Raw genomic sequence first — 22,404 nt, forward strand, 5'->3', positions numbered from 1 at the left:
TCAAGTAGTTAAACCGATCCGATATAAGATGACTGTCCTGTGGTGTCACTCTCTTGTTATACTTCAATGATTTGCATGTATAATTCTGGACCTTCATCTGCCTATTGCATATTGCATATTGCCCCAGGCAGAGTAACGCGAGGCTACTTCTGGACACCTTCACTCTCGCAATCTTACAAGCAGCCTAATATGAAGTAATAAACGGGGAGACATCCTGCTTCATCTGCCTCTGCTGTTAAAGGATGGGGGTATCACATTACTCTGGAGGCAGTTGTTTTTGTGAGTCATACGGCCAGTCAGAGGGGAATATTATTATTCCTACTACAGTCCAGAGATGTGACTGCCTGAGGTCTTGGCAAAGGCTCGGCACAGTCCAGGGGAAAAGAAGAAGAAAAAAGTGCTGCTGCATGAACACTTGTGATTAAGCGTCTTTATTTAAGCCCATGAATTCCGAGGAGCAATCAGAGCCAAGCCAAGGCTCCCAACTTCCTCCAAAGCATGTCGCTGGAAGCGAAGAAGAGTGTTACTGACTATCATCATTTCTCTCTCGTCAGGTGGTACTGAACGGTGAAAGTTTGCAGGCCGTTGTGCAGCACAGGCGTGGGTAGACGGACACAAAACACTTGTGAAATTGTTAAAAGGACTTCCCGACTCTCCAAAAAACTTGGTGGAATTACAGAGGAATTAAACTTGAGCCACAAATGCACTAACTTGTGGTACTTTTGGTATTATACCTCTTGGCCACTGTTTTGAGTAAAGTATAGCCTACAGTGTCTAGACTGTAGCGTTATATCAGTATTTCTAGATACATTTTATTTATTTTTTGGCCAATAAATACATAGTTTTTCTTTCTAAACTGGGACTGGGCATCTCCTGGCTTCAGTCCACACATCTGCAGTGACGTTGGACCATTGTTAACCTGCATTATCATGATCGTCATCCCTACTGCATGTCTGTCTGTCTGTCTGTCTGTCTGTCTGTCTGTCTGTCTGTTTTAATCTGCCTACCCTGTCAAACTTGTTAATCAGTTGTCACGTGTGTACGTCTGTAATCCACGTACAGTAACTCGAGAACCGTTCGCCCCACCGACTTCAAATTCAACACAGGTGTTCCACACCACCACAGGGAGTGCAGTGCCCAGCCTTGGGTCCTCGATCAGACCCACGGTTGTCCAGAACCACCACAAAAGGCCTCTGCCCAGGCTCTGGACAGGGCCCCTGCCCAGTCTCCATATATGAAGCTGGCCTGTTCTGACATCACAATGATGTTCGGACATCTGCATAGACTCCATATTTGGGCATGCCTGACAAAGAACTCCATATATGGGCATAAAAGGGACACAGACAATAATAACTGGGTGGGGCATGGATTTCCAACTTGCACATCGTCTTTGTTGGGTAGAAACCTCATACCGCTATTTGTCCAAAACTGTTACTTTTCAGGATTCAAATTCAAAGGTAACACAAGAGAGAACCAACGTGGGCTTGTGGATCCACTGCCTTTGATGTTTTTGTGTGACGCTGTAGTATATGATCTAGTAGGGCCCGACAGCAACCATATTGTACTGTATATACTACCCCTCCTGACTCATCTTGTCAACACTTCTTTTGTACGGTTATAAAACAAGTATCTACAAAAAAACAAACCACCATAATAAACACGTCTTCAGAACAGAGCTTGATTGAGAGATATGACATGTCTGGAGGATGGCAAAGCAATGTTTTGTTTTCTGTGGGTTTTTATGAATGATTTTTGTGTTCCCGGGCGCTGCCTGTACCTGTTGGGCGGTGGAAGTCCCACATTCCCCCCTGGTTGGCTCACAGCGCTCGCGCTGATGTGAAGATAATGTCAAGGAAGTTGGCACATGGACAAGCGTTTAGATCATCCTTTTCTAAGAAGATGGCATATCGGGTCATCTCCGCTTGTGCCGGATTTGTACTCGGATGTGCGCCGCGCGTTGCGCACTGAATCGGCAATCTGCAAGCTTGCAACATCGCGACAGCATTTTTGAAGAAATCTTGAAAGTGTGAGAACTACTGATTTAGAAGGCATTTGTAGAATCGGCCTCAGGTCTAAATGGTTTCATGTATTACTGTACCACGTGCTGTTTACATTTCTGACTAATAAAGTATTCAACCAATCAGCTGTGCATACAAGAATAATACCATTCACATGACGCATTGTGGGACATACTTTTCTCCAAATGGCCGACAAATGTCCAATTGGCATTACGTGACTGTGTTAAACTAGTACAGTATTACAGTAACATTTTATAATCTGTTCTTAACGCGTATTTGACCAAAACAACTAGTACAGTATTACATAGTGACTGTTAAATTACTACAGGATAAAATAGTAATCAAATATAAGATCAGCTCAAACACCTGTCCTGGCATCATGTGTACATTTGATTTCTTCCACACACTTCTTTCTTTAACCCGGCTATCGCACAACACCGATCAACGGAAGTCTGTTCGTACATCGACCTATGAGAACACACACACACACACACACACACACACACACACACACACACACACACACACACACACACACAGGTATGACACCAGCTGGGCATGCATGGGGGCGAGGAGGTGGGTGAGGTGAGGAGGTGGGCGTGGGTGGCCAGACACGGCACTGAAAGGCTCTATTTTTAGAGCCATTAAAAGCCATGATGATGTCAGGCTGCCTTCAGCAGCAGTGTGTGTTAAACGTGACAAAACAAACCTCTGGGTGGTGACCCAGTCACAGCGACCTGCGAGGGCCCGGCCCAGTCTGTCATCATCGCTTCAGCCGTTAAGGCAGAGAACCAGACGAGCATCCGGAAATACTGGAAAAGCCACCGTCATGCCTGTAGCAGGCTCATTCATCTCTGACATGCTCTGCCCATTTTTTCGTTTGCGGTTTTATTGACAATTATAGACCCGGCGAGGTCGATTCTCCAAAATGCCTTCTAAATCAGTAGTTCTCAAACTTTGCCGTGCCAAGGACCCCCAGATTGAGATATATGCATACTCTACCATGGCCCATAGCACTTACCCTACCCCCTTAGACAGCACTTTTTTAGACTTAGATAGCATTTGAAATAGACTTATAGCATGTCATGTAGACAGCACAATAACAGTACAGCATAGTATAATATATATGTTTAGCTTATATGTATAGTGTCATTATATATAGATATGTTCTAGCTACGTTCTTAGCTTACGCATGTTTCTTGATAAATGCTGTTTATATATGTGATGTATTCCCATGCTTTTTGTTCTTGCTTAATGTAAGTCGCTCTGGATTAAGAGCGTCTGCTAAATGCCTAAATTGTAAATTGTAATTGTAAATTGGTCGCGGACCTGCATCTGAAAATGTTTTGTGCCAGGTACCCCCAGAAGAGAAGATTTGTGTTAAAAAAAAATCAAAATGATTAAAAGAACTTTCAAACACTTTCAAGAATGTTACCGGAATACCCCATGTACAAGCTTGTGGCGCGAATGAAAGTACTGTGAGCTTGTATATTTGCTATTTTTGAGAACTATACTGTCCTAAGAAGACACGGATGCTTTCTCGCTTTGTGTTTATTGGGTTAAATAAACGTTTTTTTTACTTTAGATATCTAATCTCCGCCAATTACGTCGATCCATGACATTTATGATGACCTTATGGCAAAAAGGTAATTTGGCACTGTAGGCTGCAAAATAATCTGTCTGTAAAGTGATCTCATAACATACCTGTCAGCTGCAACTATGTGGCCACATGTTTGACAGGCAACAGCTAATTGTCTCCACCAGGCCGAAGGCATGGGGAGAGAGTACTATATGTTTTGCACTCCGTCCGTGTGTGTATGTGTGTGCGTGTGTGTGTGTCCGTCTATCCGTCTCTTACCAGCTAATCTCCGGCACCGTTAACCCGGTCGATGCCAAATTTTGCATGCACATTCCCTGGATGCCAACGATGGACCTCTCCCCCAAATGTTCCAGAACGGCCTGTTATAGCGCCACCAGGGGGCCGACTTTCGTAAAACACATTTGTTGCTGTTACTCCTCCAGATTCTGTCCAAGAATCCCGCAAATTGTTACACAGTATTTCTATAGTCATGTGTTCAAGACAGATCTGTCCGATATTTCATATCCCATCCTAATTGGCTAACATTGGCTTTCAAAGTTTGCAGGATTGGCCCATTTTGAACAAAAAGCCTCAAATCATGAACGCAGCGTACAATTTACGTGAAATCTTTCACAGACTTTCCTACTAGGCTGAGGAATATACCCCACCCTTTTCACATTGGCCTGTTATAGCGCCACCAACAGGTGGAACAAAATGCCTCAAATCATCCAATTGCCATCATAAGAAGAAATGGCACCCTTTTCACATTGGCTTATTATAGCGCCACCAGGAGGTCACAACCTGACCTGACCTGGTGGAGACCTCCGAGGGGCACTTTTTCTAGTTTGATCTGAAGCCTCCTTATAGCCTGATTTTGAGCTTGTAGATTGGTACGCGACATACAGTACATCCCAGCACAACAACTACGTATAAATATCTGGGTCGGGACCCACATGTGGGTCCCGACCCACTGTTTGTGAAGCAGTGTGTTAACCAGTAGACGTGGCATGGATGTGTTCTAGGGTGGCATTCCAGCAGCATCTCTGGCAAGATTGAACTTCTTTTTATGATGGAGCTGACAGTCCTGGATTTCTCATTCATACCTGAGAGCTCATAATCTCCTCACTGATGACAGACAGAATAATATTGCAACTCTCAGAGGCGCGTGTGTGTGTGTGTGTGTGTGTGTGTGTGTGTGTGTGTGTGTGTGTGTGTGTGTGTGTGTGTGTGTGTGTGTGTGTGTGTGTGTGTGTGTGTGTGTGTGTGTGTGTGTGTGTGTGTGTGTGTGTGTGTGTGTGTGTGTGTGTGTGTGTGTACACATACGTGCACATATGCATTCATGTCTATGGTAGCGTGCGCGTGTCACAGCAGATTTAGAAAGCTCACAACACCTAACCTGTTTAAGTGAGTCGGCGCCTGGGCCACTGATGACGGGGGCCCTGCTGCCGCTACTAGGCCGGTCCAGCCCCTAAAACAAGCTCCCGGGCCGAGGCGGCGGTCAGGGCCCAAACCAAGCCTCCATTCACCCCATCAACCCCTCTGTTTGTTTTCAGAGGCATTAGAGGAAACACTCGACGGGGGCTTATCAGATCCAAACAGTCACACGTCTTTGTTATTGTACATACAGGCCTCCACTCAGCTTCTAGCCCTCATTTTGGGTAATTGTTTTCTTTCTTGCTTGGTGGAATAACACGGAGGGGTACATTTAACACAAGTGGTAAGGGAATCCCTCAGCGTAAACAAGGCTAGATACAATGCACACTGGGATTTCTATCAGAGGGCTTTTCTGTTATTCTGTGTTTTTTAAAGGGCAGGGCGGGAGCAAATATTGGATGTAGGTTACATGTGTCCTTCGCAGGGTGAAACCGGCTGGAGATGAAGTGCGGATCGTTTGACACGCGGGTGCTGTGGCGGTTGAGGCTAATTGGTGCTCCGCCGCGACGGCGGTGCCGCGTGTCGAACATGGCGAGACGTTGCCCACAGCACGGCGTTTAGGATGACCATACCTGTATATTCAGCCCCTCAAACCGGGACCCATAAATCATTGTGCATGTTTGTCGTGCACGCACGCCCATTCATGCGCGTTCATAATAATTCCAATAATTCGATCATTCAATATTCTCGCAGAAACCTTGTATCTTCTTCATATTTCAACGTTTTATGTTTTTGTTTTCCATAATGCAAAATGCCCTACTTCATCATACAAGACTACAAGAGTGCCGCACAAAGTAGCAGATTTCCAAGCTCACAATGGATCGCAGATCTGCTTTTTTCACATTTGTATTAAAAATAATACGTACAAGGTTTCCACCCAACAACAATGATATGCATTATAGTGCGGGTCCATTTTGTTACATTTGTACGCTCTCAGATTCATGGGGGTCCTTTCAAATGAAAACAGTTTGAGAACCACTGCCGTATTATAGTGGAGGCTGCAGGTATGCTGTAGAGCATTGGTTCCCAAGCTTTTATACTGAAGTACCACCTCAGAAAATATTTGGCTCTCAAAGTACATGCACCATAATAACTGATGTTAAAATACAGGAGCGTATACCTGCCTTTTTGGTCCATTCCCAAGCCAAGAATGATGCTGCTCTGACAAAACTCTGTCTAATCACTAATCAGCACAACTGATGATATTTATAATGTGATTCATCCGTTCTCAGATCTTCTATTATTTAAGGGCTAGGTGTGCTGTCATGCTCATTTCAGCTGGAGAGCCTATTTCAAACCATTTCTTGGTCAGAAGAACCTGTATAATATAAATATTTCATTCCACTTTTGTCTTTTTTCTCGTTTTTTGTGAGTGACTCCTCTGTGTACCACCAGAGGGGCTCAAGTACCACCAGTGGTACTAGTGCCAGTGGTTGGGAACCTCTGCTGTAGAGTGATTCTAGTGGAGGCAGGTATGCTGTAGTGTAGAGCCTCTGTAGAACCTCTGCTGTAGAGTGATTCTAGTGGAGGCAGGTATGCTGTAGACTAGAGTAGAACCTCTGCTGTAGAGTGATTATAGTGGAGGCAGGTATGCTGTAGACTAGAGTAGAACCTCTGCTGTAGAGTGATTATAGTGGAGGCAGGTATGCTGTAGACTAGAGTAGAACCTCTGCTGTAGAGTGATTATAGTGGAGGCAGGTATGCTGTAGAACCTCTGTAGAACCTCTGCTGCAGAGTGATTCTAGTGGAGGCAGGTATGCTGTAGAGCCTCTGTAGAACCTCTGCTGTAGAGTGATTATAGTGGAGGCAGGTATGCTGTAGAGCCTCTGTAGAACCTCTGCTGTAGAGTGATTATAGTGGAGGCAGGTATGCTGTAGACTAGAGTAGAACCTCTGCTGCAGAGTGATTATAGTGGAGGCAGGTATGCTGTAGAGCCTCTGTAGAACCTCTGCTGTAGAGTGATTATAGTGGAGGCAGGTATGCTGTAGAGCCTCTGTAGAACCTCTGCTGTAGAGTGATTATAGTGGAGGCAGGTATGCTGTAGACTAGAGCAGTCAGTTGAGTTGTTGTTGTCATGGCAGTACAAGAGCCAACATGGTGGCAGTGTTGCACTGTCTGCCAGACACCAGAGACCTCCCTCTGTAGAGCCAACATGGTGGCAGTGTTGCACTGTCTGCCAGACACCAGAGACCTCCCTCTGTGTGCCAATCAGTGCCATGCAGGCCAAGTGAAAAGCATTCCTGGCCACTCACTGTGCAAGTATGTGAAACATTAAGCTGATCAAACAAAAAAAACAATGTGATCGGTTTATCGGCCCGCTTCAAATAAAACCTGCACTGGAAGTATCAAATAAGCCACAGTGAGAGTATTTTCTACTTGATGACCAGTGGTGAACAGTAACTTAAGTATATTAAGTTATGCTGTAGCCTACTTGAGTAACTTTTTTGAGTACCTGTACTTTGCTTGAGTATTTGTGTTTTTGCATACTTGTGACCACAAATATCCACTACATTTCTATAGGAGAGAAAAATGACCATGAATTATAACCACTTAATTTATAACCGCCATAGCCGATCTAGTACTGTACATTTTGTAGATTTTGTGTTATTTTCACTATTATTGATATTTGAAAAAAATCGTAGAATGTTTTGGGGGACATTAGTTAAAAATGTTTAAGATATAACAAACAAAATATATTTTCCAATTTGTACTTTTGAATATTCAGTAGTGTGCATACTTGTGAATACTTAAGTTTTTTTTTTAGTACTCCAGTATTTTTACTAAAGTACAAATTTGATAGAGCCCCAGGGGGTCCCTAGCAAAAGTAGTTAATACAGCATTTTAACCACTTTAGCAGTATATAGTGTGTGTGTGTGTGTGTGTGTGTGTGTGTGTGTGTGTGTGTGTGTGTGTGTGTGTGTGTGTGTGTGTGTGTGTGTGTGTGTGTGTGTGTGTGTGTGTGTGTGTGTGTGTGTGTGTGTGTGTGTGTGTGTGTGCGCGCTTCTGGGGGTCCCTGGCACAAAACATTTTCAGATGGGGGTCCGGGGCCAAATATATAAATGTGGGGGTCCTTGACTTGAAAAGGTTGGAGAACCACTGGACTCTTGTACTGGAGTTGTCCACTACTAAAGCTGTCACATCAAATCATTGTCAGTCAGACGGCTTTCAGGAGAACGGGAGGAGAAGAAAAAGGGAGGGAGAAGAGAAGCAACCGGTGAGCGTACGTACGTACGGTTGGTTGGTTGGTTTCGTTCACGGGAAACATTTGCAATCGCTCATGACTGACAACACGGGCTCTGTGTTCAGCGGGCGAAGCGACCCAGACGAGGCCAAGCAGCGTTACGGCAAAGCACCAGCGCAAACACGGTGGAAGCCCCAGAGTCTGCCCTGTGTGCCTCCACGCTGCCAGCGGGAGCTCTCATAGAGGCGGCCTGTAGCTCTGCATGCTGCCAACTGCGCCATAAAATAAACACACAGTAAATCCAGCGTGATTAACATTAATCACGATCACGTCACTGCTAATGCACTGACTGAGGGCCATACAGTGAAATCACACCGACCTGCCACTGGACTTGTCTCCTGCAAAGGGAGGTGGTGTGTGTGTGTGTGTGTGTGTGTGTGTGTGTGTGTGTGTGTGTGTGTGTGTGTGTGTGTGTGTGTGTGTGTGTGTGTGTGTGTGTGTGTGTGTGTGTGTGTGTGTGTGTGTGTGTGTGTGTGTGTGTGTGTGTGTGTGTGTGTGTGTGTGTGTGTGTGTGTGCTCGTGTGCGGGGGGGATTATTTGGGACAAGAGGGACCTTCAAAAAGTCGAGCTAGCGATAACAGATTTTTTTTAATGCAATGTTAATGCAACGCTAAACTGCGGTGTGCAAATGAATGGCTTTTAGACCGCGAGTGGCACGGGCATAAAAAATGCACAAATCAACAGAAGGTGTCAGACATGGTAAACTTCACTTTACGTGCATGCCCCCCTGTATCTGGGAGCGAGCGCCCGCTTTGAAAAACACGCAACTTTTTTGTAAAGTCATTTATTTAAAAGCCCTCTTTTCAACTGTGCCAGTGCCAGACACAGTTTGACTAAAAGCTCCCGCAAGGCTTGTAACTTATTGTCGAGGATTGGATTTCGGGGCTAAAATTAGCCATCAGACCCAATTTATTACCCTGATTGAGGACTCCAGAAATTCCAGCAACGGACTCTCCCCTCTATAACATAGGAGGCTATAACCCCATGGGCTGGAGATATAATGTTGCAATTTAATTCAGCCCACATCACTTGTAACACCAATGTGTAAAGCAGCACTAATAGTAAGCTTAGGTTTCCCCAAACGTATTGAACCGGCCGGAGAGACTTGGGAAAAACAGCCAAATCCCCGACCAATTTCACGGAGGTGGCAAAACAAGCTTCTCCCCGTCCAGCGATTGGACTTATTAACCCCTCTGGAGGAGCAGGGCTCTGTGTCCCCAAAACTAAGATTGAGCAACAGTTCACACACTGCCACATTATACTATGTAGGCCGCAGTGGTGGCCTATACTCCATTTTTACTTAATAAAAATAATCAATACGGTACCACAATGAAGAAATTCTCTCTTACAAGTTAAGGGTCGGTGTTCAAAATGTGCTTGAGTAACGCCAATTGCCATCAAAATATAGGCCTACTTAAAGTTAAAAAAAAGTTCTCATTATGCATTATATGTCCAAAACTATAACCTTTTAGGATCAAAAACAGCAAAAGTAGCAGATCTACAAGATCTAAACGCGTTGCTTTGTGCCCACGTCTCGATCTTGTGGATCTGCAACTTTTGATGCTTTCTGTGTGATGCTGTGTAGTATGATCAAATAGTATGGCCTTAATTTAGGGGGGGAAATAACCCAGAAAAGGTTAAATTATGGAGACAGCAACAACATACTTTGTTACTGTGTCCGTCACTGAATAATGTGAAAGATACAAGGTGCAGAACAGAGATTCAGTGTAGGCAGAATTATCAAGTACTACTGCTGTTTATTGCCCGCCTGTCACACCAGTTTACAGTCATAAATCATTAGAATACGACACGGTGCTCTAAAAGCAGGCCTCGCCATGGAAACGTCACACTGTTTTATTATGAATATCGTTATCATTGTACTAATCTGTTTTTTTGAATGAACAGTGCGAACACTGTTTCTCCAGCAGAGGAGTTTTTTTTGTAACATGCAAGGTTACCTGAAGACAAATGTCCTTTTGATTGAAAAGTCGACAACTTCCTTGGTAGTGATCCATGCTCCGCTCCACAATGTTTAAACAGAGGTGTTGATTCTGAGAAAATGACTGCTTGGAGCCTCCCGCCCCTCCCCTCCCCTCCCCTCCACTTTTTTTCCCTATTAAATATGAAAACAGGCCAAATGGTTCTATTACGGCCTCCTATACTTAGTCAGGACTCTGTGGTCACTGCAGCAATTATCAAAGATTATTTGAGTAGTCGACTCCCCTCCTTCCTTCTCTGGCAAGGACGCGTGCTGCTTGCCCACTACCTTAAAGTCCAACAACACAGCCGATAAAATAATAGAGGATCAGCCAGTAATAATTTGCAGTCCAAACAGGTTCTGCTTCTCTCCCTGACGTCGAGGCCGTGTATTGGCTGTACTTTGCCTGCTAACGTTCTGTTCTGCCACATCGCTATACACTCTGGGACTGATGGTGCTGCCCACTCCACACCGGCTCTGGACATGAACAAGGACACAGGCCAGAAACCCCTCACAGCCTTCTATCCCGTCGTCTCACTGTCTCTCCTCAGCCAAGGCCTTCTCTTCTACACAGCATGATGTGTCTGGAGACTAGTATTGGACCATGTAATCCTTGCGGATAAGTGCGTGATAACCCGTTAATAGCCGGAGGGTGATTCTACAAATGCCTTTCGAGATTTGTTTGATGTACAATTTACAATTTAGGCATTTAGCAGACAACATAAAACATCAAATACATAGAAATAGTCATCAAGGAACCTAACATCCATCTAACAGTAGAATATCTGTACAATGAAAATAGCAAGATGTACAAGCTCGCTGCTGTGAGCTTGTATACCTGCTATTTTTTAATAACCAATTCGATAATCTTTCCGGTTGGAATGATATAAGCAAGTCAACACACACAGCAGTGCATAGGTGGAGGAACAGAAAGGGCACAAACAAACAAACATAATTATTATTTGGGCTTAATTAATGTCCAGTGATTATTTGAACGGGACACTTTTGCTTGTGGGGAACATGATGGATTCCTGCAGCTCCTGCGGTTGGGCAGAAAATGCATGCCTCAGGGCACATACAGTACAGACCCTGGCTGGCCCGTGGCACTGGCATGGTTCTTAGCCCACACCCAGTGCCTCGATCATGCCCCACACTCTTGACCACTGACATCCTCCGCTGTAACTCTGACCAGACGGTAAACACCAACGGAATGGACCACACACGCACTTTAACATTTTTGAGTGAGCTGCCTCGGGACTTACTTATGCAGAGGCAAGCAAACACACACACAGGAACATGCACATGTATATATCGTTGGTTGCTGTCAGCCAGAAACCTCTTACCTCCATGCATATTTGTACGTTTTCTTTCCTGAGTAAATTGACGCCCTATTCTTGATCACACTATACGGCGTCACACAAAAGCATCAAAAGTAGCAGATCCACAAAAAAATCTAATCTAAAAATCTAAATCCTGAAACAGTTTTGGACATATGAGGTTTCCACCTGACAGACGATGTATGTATGACGTATATGTACTATATGAACCCGTGCACAAAGCAGGCACACACTATGCACAACTTGGACATGTGCAACCATGCACGGACACATGCATGCAGACGTTATGGGGGTTTCAGACGCAGGCAGGAGGCAGGCAGGCAGGCAGGCAGGCAGGAGGCAGGCAGGCAGGCAGGCAGGCAGGCAGGCAGGCAGGCAGGCAGGCAGGCAAGCAGGAGGCAGGCAGGCAGGCAGGCAGGCAGGCAGGCAGACAGACAGACAGACAGACAGACAGACAGACTACCTTGGACGTGCTGTTTTACACACAGCCGTAGAAGAGGAAATTGAGTAGGACACTTTATTAACGGGGCCAGGAGGCGGGGCCAGGAGGCGGGGCCAGGAGGTGGGGAGACTGAACCGTTGCTGGCTACGTTAACTAGGCCTGATTGCAAACTAAGCCTGCTAGATTTATGTAATAATACCGTAGCATCCCGGGGCGTGCCAGTTGGTCTTGGAAGGAGGATTTCCCAGCATCCCTCTAACACACTTGTTGTGTTATTGATGTGTCAGTTGTACTTGTTTATATTAGAGGGTTTATTGTGATTGATGATGTCGGTTAATGTTGTTCGCAGTTCCATTCGGTCATTTGTTTTCCTGTCAATAGATTTTGGGTAATGAAACCATTATGATGGGTGCATGGTTGTTGTGGTGGGGACCCCCCCCCCCCCCCCCCCCCAGCTTCTATATTGAAGACTACGTTTTTTTTTGCTTTGTTGGAGCCGCTTTGCTAAAATTTCAAAATGTCCTGTAACAAGACGTTTCCAAGAAGTCTGTTCCCATTTATTTTCAGCAGTGGTGGAAAAAGTAGTTAGTACTTAGTTTAAGTAAAAGTATCAATACTGCAATGTGGCAATACTCTGTTAAGTAAAACTCTGGAATTCTAAATTGACTTACTTCCAAATTTAAGTACAGTATAAAAATGTATAACGTACCTAACCGTAATTATCGAAATCTGCAAAGTAACCAGTAACTAAAGCTGTCAAATAATTGTAGTGGAGTAAAAAGTGCAATATTTGCCTCTGAGATGTATAGTTGAAGTACAGTGTAAGCTATTTGAAATTGTAAATACTGAAAAAACTAAATTGTACTTGTACAGTACTTGAGTAAATGTACTCATAGTTACTTTACAGTACACCACTGCCTGTCAGGACATCGGTGTCAGAAATGGGTTGACATACACTACAGTATCTAAGTAATGGTGACTTGACTTGAGGGCTGGTTAGATGGAGAGAGTGCCATCCACCTCGCGCTGGCATTGGAAGGGTGTGCAATGCACTTCAGATCTCTGCTTGGAGGAACAGCTAAGCTGTGCTTAGTGGCTGGCCTTAAGCAGAGATTTGGGCAGCCTACCTACTAAGAGGACACCGGGAATCAAGTGTCTGCCAGAATGAGGGGATAAAAGGATTGCTTCATGGGAAACCATGCATTTCCGGAGCCCAGCACAGTGCATCATGGGCTTGGACATACTCAGCCGCTGGGGAGCCATCGTGTATATGTACCTAAGGCCCGGGCTCTATCTGGGCTCAGAAACCATAGCCCCGAGGTGGGAGAGTTAACCGTGCCACTGTTCAGCCAGAGAGGGCACTGCTACCTCATCTCAGCCATCTTCCCAGAGTGCTACACCAGTCAGTGCGGGGACCAAGACGCCCGGCCAGCCAGCCATTAAGAATTGCTTCGCCAGTCAACAGGGGTCAGTACAGCCGGGTTTGACTTCATCAACAACCACCCAGTCGCCAGTATACCGACACCACCAGCCCAACCCACAATGACTGAATTCAGCCAAAATGGAAAGGCAAAGCACTGAGCAGAGATGGTATAGCAACATCGAACCTCCCAAAGACAATTCAAAGTTATGACGTTTGGCTTTCGCAAAACACACTGGCCACCTTTTTAGCCAGCCTCTCGCAACTCCTGTGCCATTAACCTTGAGAGGCTGAAAAGAAGAAAGTTATATGGAACAGAATTGTAAATCATGTTTTGGGGCGACAGCAGTTTACCCCAACTGCTACTGTCCAGAAAGTCATAATCATCCCACAGAATAATGACAAAACACCTACTGGTAGGTCAGTATCTCACCCACTTAGACCAGTGGTTTTCAACCAGTGGTCCTTAACTCTTGAGTGGAAAACCATTTACGCTTTAAATTATAGTTAAACATTTTCTAATTTACAAGAAGTCTACACAATTAGAGTAGAAGAATGTATGAAGAAGAATGAATGTAGAAGAATTGTTATTTTGTTCAACGTTTGCCTGTTCTCTCTCCTAATGGTACCAACATCAATACAGCATGGAATTGGCTGTGGCTCAAATACTGAGTAAATGATGGGCTGTGATATGAAAAGGGTTGAAAACCACTGACTTAGACCTATCAATAGTCTGATTAACCGTGATAATAATAGCCCATTCAGTTCATGACAGCATTCGAAGCCGCTGCAAACTCTCTGACATGGATCACCGCAGGTGCAGCTGGTTGGGGGCCGTATATGATAGAATCCTCCATATCGGGCCTTGGCTGGCACCTTATCAGCGCTTCACCAGCACAGAAGAAACCCGGGGGGATACAGAGACAGACACTCACCCACACCGGGACGACCTTCGCACTACAACACCCATAAGCCTCTGGGGCCGGCACCGCTGGGACTGTGTGTCGCTGTGTGTGTTACTGGGGACAGTTGGACTGCTTATAGGAGGAGGCTGAGATGGACTCTGGGACTGTGTGTCGCTGTGTGTGTTACTGGGGACAGTTGGACTGTGTGTCGCTGTGTGTGTTACTGGGGACAGTTGGACTGCTTATAAGAGGGGGCTGAGATGGACCCTTTGGTTATCTACTTTGTTTAGGAGTTGTAATGTATGATATTACTAGTATTATAGCCTATTAGAGCCACACCCTAAGGTTTTACCACTTTCATGGCATGCAAAGACTGTGCGATAATAGACAGGTTGTCTTCCTTGTCTTTGCAGGTTATGATGCCTTTACAGTGCATCTACAGTACCCCATGGCCCTGGACGCACGCACGCACGCACGCACGCACGCACGCACGCACGCACGCACGCACGCACGCACATTTTATTGTTGTGTTGATTGTGCTTGTTTTGGGGGTTTATATAGTATAATTTATTTATTATTCATTATAACTTTTGTATTATTTTGTTATATTGCATTGCTGTGTTAAAGCGCCAGCATTTGGAGGTGTACCGTTTTAACAGTGGTATATAAACCATTTTGAAAAACGGTACCATTTGTAGAGTGGTATGCCAAATACCACTTTTGGAGCTTGGCCCTTATGAACATTTGTTGGTGGAACTTGTCCCGTCTCCTCCTGCTGATCTTCAAGCCAGCGGTCAGTGATGCACCGTGACAACCACAGATGATTGGTGTGAAAACATGCCGAAAAGCTACAGGAGAGGCCCTTGTAAAAGTTACATAATATCCTAAATGCCACGAGTATAAATCAGCGGACATGGCACGCTGATGCAGTTGTAGGAAGATGGTTGTTTGTACTGCGCGACAATGTGTACTTAGCAGGCCTCTGTGGGTTTGAGAAGTGAGTGTATATAATGGCCGGGCTGTACAGTAGCTGACCACTGGCTGATGGACGCCAGTTGACAGGCATGGTCGGTGAGATTTATGACTGTAAACTGGTGTGACAGGCGGGCAATAAACAGCAGTAGTACTTGATAATTCTGCCTACACTGAATCTCTGTTCTGCGCCTTGTATCTTTCACATTATTCAGTGACGGACACAGTAACAAAGTATGTTGTAATTCCTAACGCCCTCCGGTCAAGACCCCATTTGTCATGGCCGTCGAGTGCTGCAGTCCCCAATCTATCAATTCCTTTGGAGTAGTTGGTGGAGAAGTGCTTGGCCAAAAGTTATACATTTCCACTGAAATCAGCACGGAGTGGGTATATACGTAGCAAAGTCGCTTCCTTCTCTGTGTCAGCGTTGTAACTTAGTTCAGTGATTCTCGCAGTGGGGTCCGGGGACCCTCGGGGTTCCTTGAGATGGTTCCAAATGGACCCTTAAAGGTCTGTAACGCGAGAATGTACAAGTGGAACCAAATGCACCCTGTATTCTGTATCTATTTGGTTCCATTTGTACACTCTCAAGAGTTATACAGTAGGTATCCTTGAAATTAAAAGAGCCACTGCCTCATGTTGTCCTTCGTTCATCACGGCTCCACTGCCTCATGTTGTCCTTCGTTCATCACGGCTCCTGCAAAAAGATGTAGTAATGTAGTTGGGGTCGTGAACACTAACCTGTGGATTGGACAAGCCTGTGGTGATTTGATGACTCTAGCTGCCTTCTGCACACGTAATAAACTCCTCCGCTCGGAGAGCCGCTCTCTTAACCACCTAATTATTAGAAAGCCCAAGGCGACAATCAGTCAGTGAAACACTTGTCATTTTGTCTGCAGTTCCAGTCCATCCGGCTAAAGAAAAAAAAAAGCTCCGCAAAGTCAAACATCTTAACAAATACTCCCTCAGCACCCCAGCCAGCCCTCAGTCAGTCTGTCTGCCGATCCCCCCCCTGCAAACACTCTCACTGGGCCAGATTTACGACCCCAGGCAGGGCTGGGGGGTGGGGGGGGGGTGTCACGAAGGGTGTTGTTGCTGCTCTCGCTCCAGAGTTAGCACTGTGAGCTCCTGACACAAAAACAGGACTGCTCAAGACATCATGGGCCGCGGCAGGTGTGCCCTGCGGGACTGGACTTGATTTGAGGAGTACAGCCTGGAGGACCCGCGGGCTCCGTTTGAGCAGTGGTGGTGGAAGTACTCACAGTTTTGGTTTTTTTACTTCAGTAAAAGTATCAATACTGCAATGTAGAAATACTCTGTTAGTATCCATAAGTACATAATTCAAAAAGTACTGGCATCAAAATGTACTTAACATTCAGGATGGGAACCCCTTTTGGGGTAGCAGCATAACATTTTTGTAATTTTTAAATTCATATTTGAAATTTTTCAGAAACCTTAGTTCAGTATTTAGAAGGTGTTTTTAGAATCGTCCTCAGTCCTAAATGGGTTAAAGTACCAAAAGTAAAAGTCTACGCGCTACGTCCAACCAGGGAGAAATCACACCTGTGTGAAGTGAGGGGCGCTCTTATCATCGTACATCATCATGACACTATGATGTGAAATTGTCCATTCATTGTCAATGGGATTTTAATCTTTGTGTAGGACAAAAATCACACCCATGTGAAGTGAGGGGCGCTCTTGTCATCGTACGAATTTACGTCATATTTGGTGGACATTTGACCTAATTTCTCCTTTCATTGCCAATGGCAAATATTGAGACGTGTGGGGACAAAAGCGGTATATAGGAGGGGCTGAAGCGATGCCAGTATGTGACCGAGAAGGTCCTGCCCGCCGTGTTACAAGGCCCTGTCACAAGGCCCTGTCTGACCACAAGAATAGACACTAAGCCAATTTGCTCAGACACTATGATGTAAAATTTGTGTAGGACAAAAATAGACACTACACAACTGAGTTCTCAACGGATGATGCGATGCGATGCGATACAGGATTAAGATTGCTGGCTTTCATACCAATGCTTAAGTAGATTGTAAACATAATATAGCCTAACTTTAACTTAAAACAAAACAACTTTGTCTGTTATTATTGCAGTGAATATGCCATAGATAATAGGCTATAGGAGGATTGTATTATTAGCCTATAAGTACAAAAAGGTGTAGTATTAATCAGTCTTGCTCATGCTATTAGTTATGCCTGTCTTTTACAAACTATACTATATACAGACTAGCCTAGGGCAGGGCCTATCAAACTATACTATATACAGACTAGCCTAGGGCAGGGCCTATCAAACTATACTATATACAGACTAGCCTAGGGCAGGGCCTATCAAACTATACTATATACAGACTAGCCTAGGGCAGGGCCTATCAAACTATACTATATACAGACTAGTCTAGGGCAGGGCCTATCAAACTATACTATATACAGACTAGCCTAGGGCAGGGCCTATCAAACTATACTATATACAGACTAGCCTAGGGCAGGGCCTATCAAACTATACTATATACAGACTAGCCTAGGGCAGGGCCTATCAAACTATACTATACTATATACAGACTAGCCTAGGGCAGGGCCTATCAAACTATACTATATACAGACTAGTCTAGGGCAAGGCCTATCAAACTATACTATATACAGACTAGCCTAGGGCAGGGCCTATCAAACTATACTATATACAGACTAGCCTAGGGCAGGGCCTATCAAACTATACTATATACAGACTAGTCTAGGGCAAGGCCTATCAAAATAAACTATACTATATACAGACTAGCCTAGGGCAGGGCCTATCAAAATAAATTATACTATATACAGACTAGCCTAGGGCAGGGCCTATCAAAATAAACTATACTATATACAGACTAGCCTAGGGCAGGGCCTATGAAAATAAACTATATTATATACAGACTAGCTATAGGGCAGGGCCTATCAAAATAAACTATACTATATACAGACTAGCCTAGGGCAGGGCCTATCAAAATAAACTATACTATATACAGACTAGCCTAGGGCAGGGCCTATCAAAATAAACTATACTATATACAGACTAGCCTAGGGCAGGGCCTATCAAAATAAACTATACTATATACAGACTAGCCTAGGGCAGGGCCTATCAAAATAAACTATACTATATACAGACTAGCCTAGGGCAAGGCCTATCAAAATAAACTATACTATATACAGACTAGCCTAGGGCAGGGCCTATCAAAATAAACTATACTATATACAGACTAGCCTAGGGCAGGGCCTATCAAACTATACTATATACAGACTAGCCTAGGGCATTTGTGTATGCCTATTTACATACAAAAAGTATAAACAGAAATAAATGTTTGGACTTCGGAATGCCGGTGTGCAACCCTGCTTTTGCCACTTTCCGTAGGACGTTCACTTTCTCTTAGAAGTAATGGAACTTAACTATGAAAATTGCTGCAATTCAACATAGAAAGTTTGTATAGAGTTGACATAATAGTTGAGGCCCAGTGAATCCTTTAGTACAAAAGGTGTTCAGATAATATTTCACCAAAGCCCATAATTCATCAGTTATTTCTCCGCTGTCTGGATTCCAAATGTTTGGTTAGGGCTGCAAGTTTACTTGATTTAATAGTAGGCCTAAGTGATTTTATTTTATTTTCAACTTCGGTGACCAGGTCAAAGTATCAGCACCATCTGCGAGCTGGTCATTTGCTTAGCATACAGGGAATTCACTTTAGAACGCTAACCTTAAAAAGCAGAGGGAAAAAAAATAAAGAAAATCCTGAACCTATACGTTACGTTTCCTCTGACAAATGGGTTGCTGTCTTATACTCCTCAGTGTGTACTGAGCTTCTGGCCTGCCTGTTTGGGTAGATAACTAGGAAACAGGCAGCAAGAAACGCCAGGAACGATCCACCAGAAGCCACCATGGGGATGACACGCACGCTGTCCATTTCTACCACAGGGCCCAGGGCCAATGCTACCAAGATCTGGCTGATATTGGCCTGGCAGGATAGGATGGCACAGTCTATACCAAAGCCTCTTCTGGTGTTTCCTGGGCTATGCTGAACATACTCTTTTATTTCATGGTATTGACCCAGTAGAGCATAAGGACAGTAGGAGACGATCACATCCAAGAGACCCATGCTACTGATCATCACCATGGCAATGTAGACATTGGGGAAGATTGCCATGACAGCAGTTCCTATGGAGAATCCCAGGGTTCCCAGGATGTAGATGACCTTGATGCTTAGGTCAAAATTATCCAAACACTTCTGAAGGAGGGCAGAACAGACAGAAGCAGTAGCAGAATTGACAGCAAGGCCCCAACAGCCCATCTGCACGCCCTTGTTGTAGTTCTGGAGCTCAATGGAATTAGCTGGTGCCGTGGGGTCTCCGTGGTAGATAACCTGTCCCATGAAGTCAGTATAAAACACAGATGCAGCTATAATAGAGAACCATGTGAGGAGATGACACACACATAACCTCCACAGTTGGCTTGGCATCTTCAGCATTGAGATCCAGAGTAGTCGTACAGTGGTGCCCCTCTCTGTTCCCCCCTCCGAGCCCTCAGACGACAGACTCCTCTTCTCTGCATGCTGTTGGACGTCACATGAGTCATTAAGGCTGCAGGAGGGGAGGATTGTCTGGGGAGCTCCAGACGCTGGCCCTCTCGTATGGCACACCTGTGATCCCATTCGTCCAGAGTGTGAGGGGATGGTGGAATGTTGTCGGTTGTACTTGTGAGGGTGTGTTGAGACTGAGGTTGACGTGCTGATGGGGAGGTTACCTTGTTCAGTAGAGCCGTGGCCACTCACTGGGTGGGATTGAGCAGAAATAGACACAACCTCTTCGACGATTTCAATTGAGTCAAAGTGGCCAACATGGGTAGAACGAGGAGGAGAGGAGGCCTCCTCCATCTCATACTGTGACTCTGCGGAAAAGTAATGCACCTCAGGGAGATTATGTGAGTTAAGATCAAGATGTAATTGGATGGCTGTGTCTGTTATGGCTAAGGCCAAGTCACTGTTACTGTTAACACACTTCACATCAAGGAAGTCCATCTCCAACACAAGATTGACATGGTTATCTTCCGCAGCATAGTTGTCGTCTCCAATTGGGTCAAGGACATTGGGATTTAAAGAGGATTGGCTGCCGCGGTCCCTATCTGCTGTGGCCTCTGCCTGGTGGGATGGTTTGAAAGGTCGCTCGGGAATACTGAGCATATGCAGTATAACAGAGATGATGAAGATGGTGGCAGTAAAGAGGAAAAGGACCTGCTCCTGGGACTTAAATGCACGACCCAAAGCCGTGTCAGTCCATTCTAGACCAGCTAACATATAGCCCACAGCGCCACCTATCCCACCAGCGAAAGAGTGTATATTTAGAGCCATATCTTGCTCATCTGTATCAGCAACATCTAGAAGGTAAGATATAATTGGTCCCTCAGATGCATCGGCACAGAAGTCCAGTACCACCACGCCCACCACAGTAAGGACGATGCCGATTGGCTGGCTACCGGGGGTGTCCCCAATAGACAGACCTATCAACGAGCCATTTAGAAACAGTGCTACTCCCAGAAGCAACCCCACAGACAGGGCCAGTATGAAGGGTCTTCTCCTACCCAATCGTAAGGTGCAGCGGTCACTGGCTGAGCCGATCACAGGACCTAAAATCAGACCCAGTACAGGACTGAGGAGCCAGGTTAAACTATGGTACTGCTCTGGAAGGCCTATTTGCAGCAGCAGTGGAATTACAAGAGCACTTTCCATGGCATAGCAGAACTCGCGGCCTAACATCACTGACCCATGCATCAGCCAGCGATGCAGCGGTTTTCGCTGCATCGCTGGATGTGTGTGTCATTTCTTCGGCCCGTTCTCCTCTCGGAGGCTAATTGCCTCTTTGTCCACTGTCTCCTGCTCTTCTTCCATATTTAGATCCTCTCCTATAGATACCTCTCTTGCATGCATGGATCAATGGGTATGCTACTATTTATCACACAAAGCGTAAAAGTCTGCTTTAATGCATCATCAAATATGATGTCAGTCCTCCCCAAATATGGAGTTCCACATGCCTGGCAGAAATACTAATCCTTTTGAACAAGGCGGGGTCCAGAAATTGGAAGTACAAATACCTTAAAATACCGTAAAATTGTACTCAAGTACAGTCAGTATAGCCTACTTGAGTACATGTACTTACAAGTTACTTTCCACCACTGAGTGACAGCTAAATGTCCAGGGGCCACAGCTTGTCAGCAGTGTGTGCTGAGTGTGGGGCCCCCAGAACGAGCTGGCCCCGCGTGCCCTGCGAATGACTCCACTCTGTTATATGGTTGCACCGGCTCCATTGGTGTGGCTGCATGGCGCGGCGGCAGCCCCGCGCACTTCAAAAAGCTCAGGGGAAACGCGCAGCGTAAACAGCCATGTCGATCCATCCAAATATTGGGAGAGGCAGCGAAGGAGGGACGAGATCAAAAAACAACATTGGGTCTGACTCAATAGTCCTTTCACTGCATCTCTCCGGCTCCTTTTAGCCAGAAGGCCCACAGGGTGCACGTATGTGTTTTCTCACAGTGTTTGTATAAACATCCAGCTCAGGATTTAATGAGTGGGCAAAGCAGACTGATGAGAGAAATCAGTTTATGCAAGAATGAAAGCCACATGATTAACAACAACACGGGCGGTACCGGGGGAAGGCACCGTGGCCAGCGGTCGCAAGCAACTACACAATAGCATTAGGCCTTAATATAATAATATTACAGCTATTTTTACGGCATGAAAATAGTTTCAGTCAAGTGATTATAATCACACTAATCCATGCTGGCCTGTTGGTCATTTGGTAGATTCTACTGTAGCTAATAATTTGCCTATTCCGAAGCCATGAAAGCACTCTTTGTGTGTGTGTGTGTGTGTGTGTGTGTGTGTGTGTGTGTGTGTGTGTGTGTGTGTGTGTGTGTGTGTGTGTGTGTGTGTGTGTGTGTGTGTGTGTGTGTGTGTGTGTGTGTGTGTGTGTGTGTATTTTAGATCTGCTTGCTCAGCTATGCCGAATCCCCCTTCTTCCATTAAAAAACAAAATTTGCATGCTGCCC

At 45.2% G+C, this 22,404-nt stretch overlaps 1 protein-coding gene across 1 annotated transcript; it reads right to left on the bottom strand.

Annotated features, from left to right (window-relative positions):
* Positions 1-8,333: 8,333 nt before the first annotated feature.
* LOC306937143 (solute carrier family 45 member 4-like) lies at positions 8,334-21,160 on the bottom strand (the record flags this gene model as incomplete). Its single annotated transcript, XM_079520809.1, has 2 exons — positions 8,334-8,484; positions 19,116-21,160. 2 exons carry the CDS (start codon positions 21,158-21,160, stop codon positions 8,334-8,336), a joined length of 2,196 nt encoding a protein of 731 aa, XP_079376935.1.
* Between the last annotated feature and the right edge of the window lie 1,244 nt (positions 21,161-22,404).

This window comes from Electrona antarctica (assembly GCF_951216825.1).
Source record: "Electrona antarctica genome assembly, chromosome: 14".
NCBI classification, from domain to species: domain Eukaryota; kingdom Metazoa; phylum Chordata; class Actinopteri; order Myctophiformes; family Myctophidae; genus Electrona; species Electrona antarctica.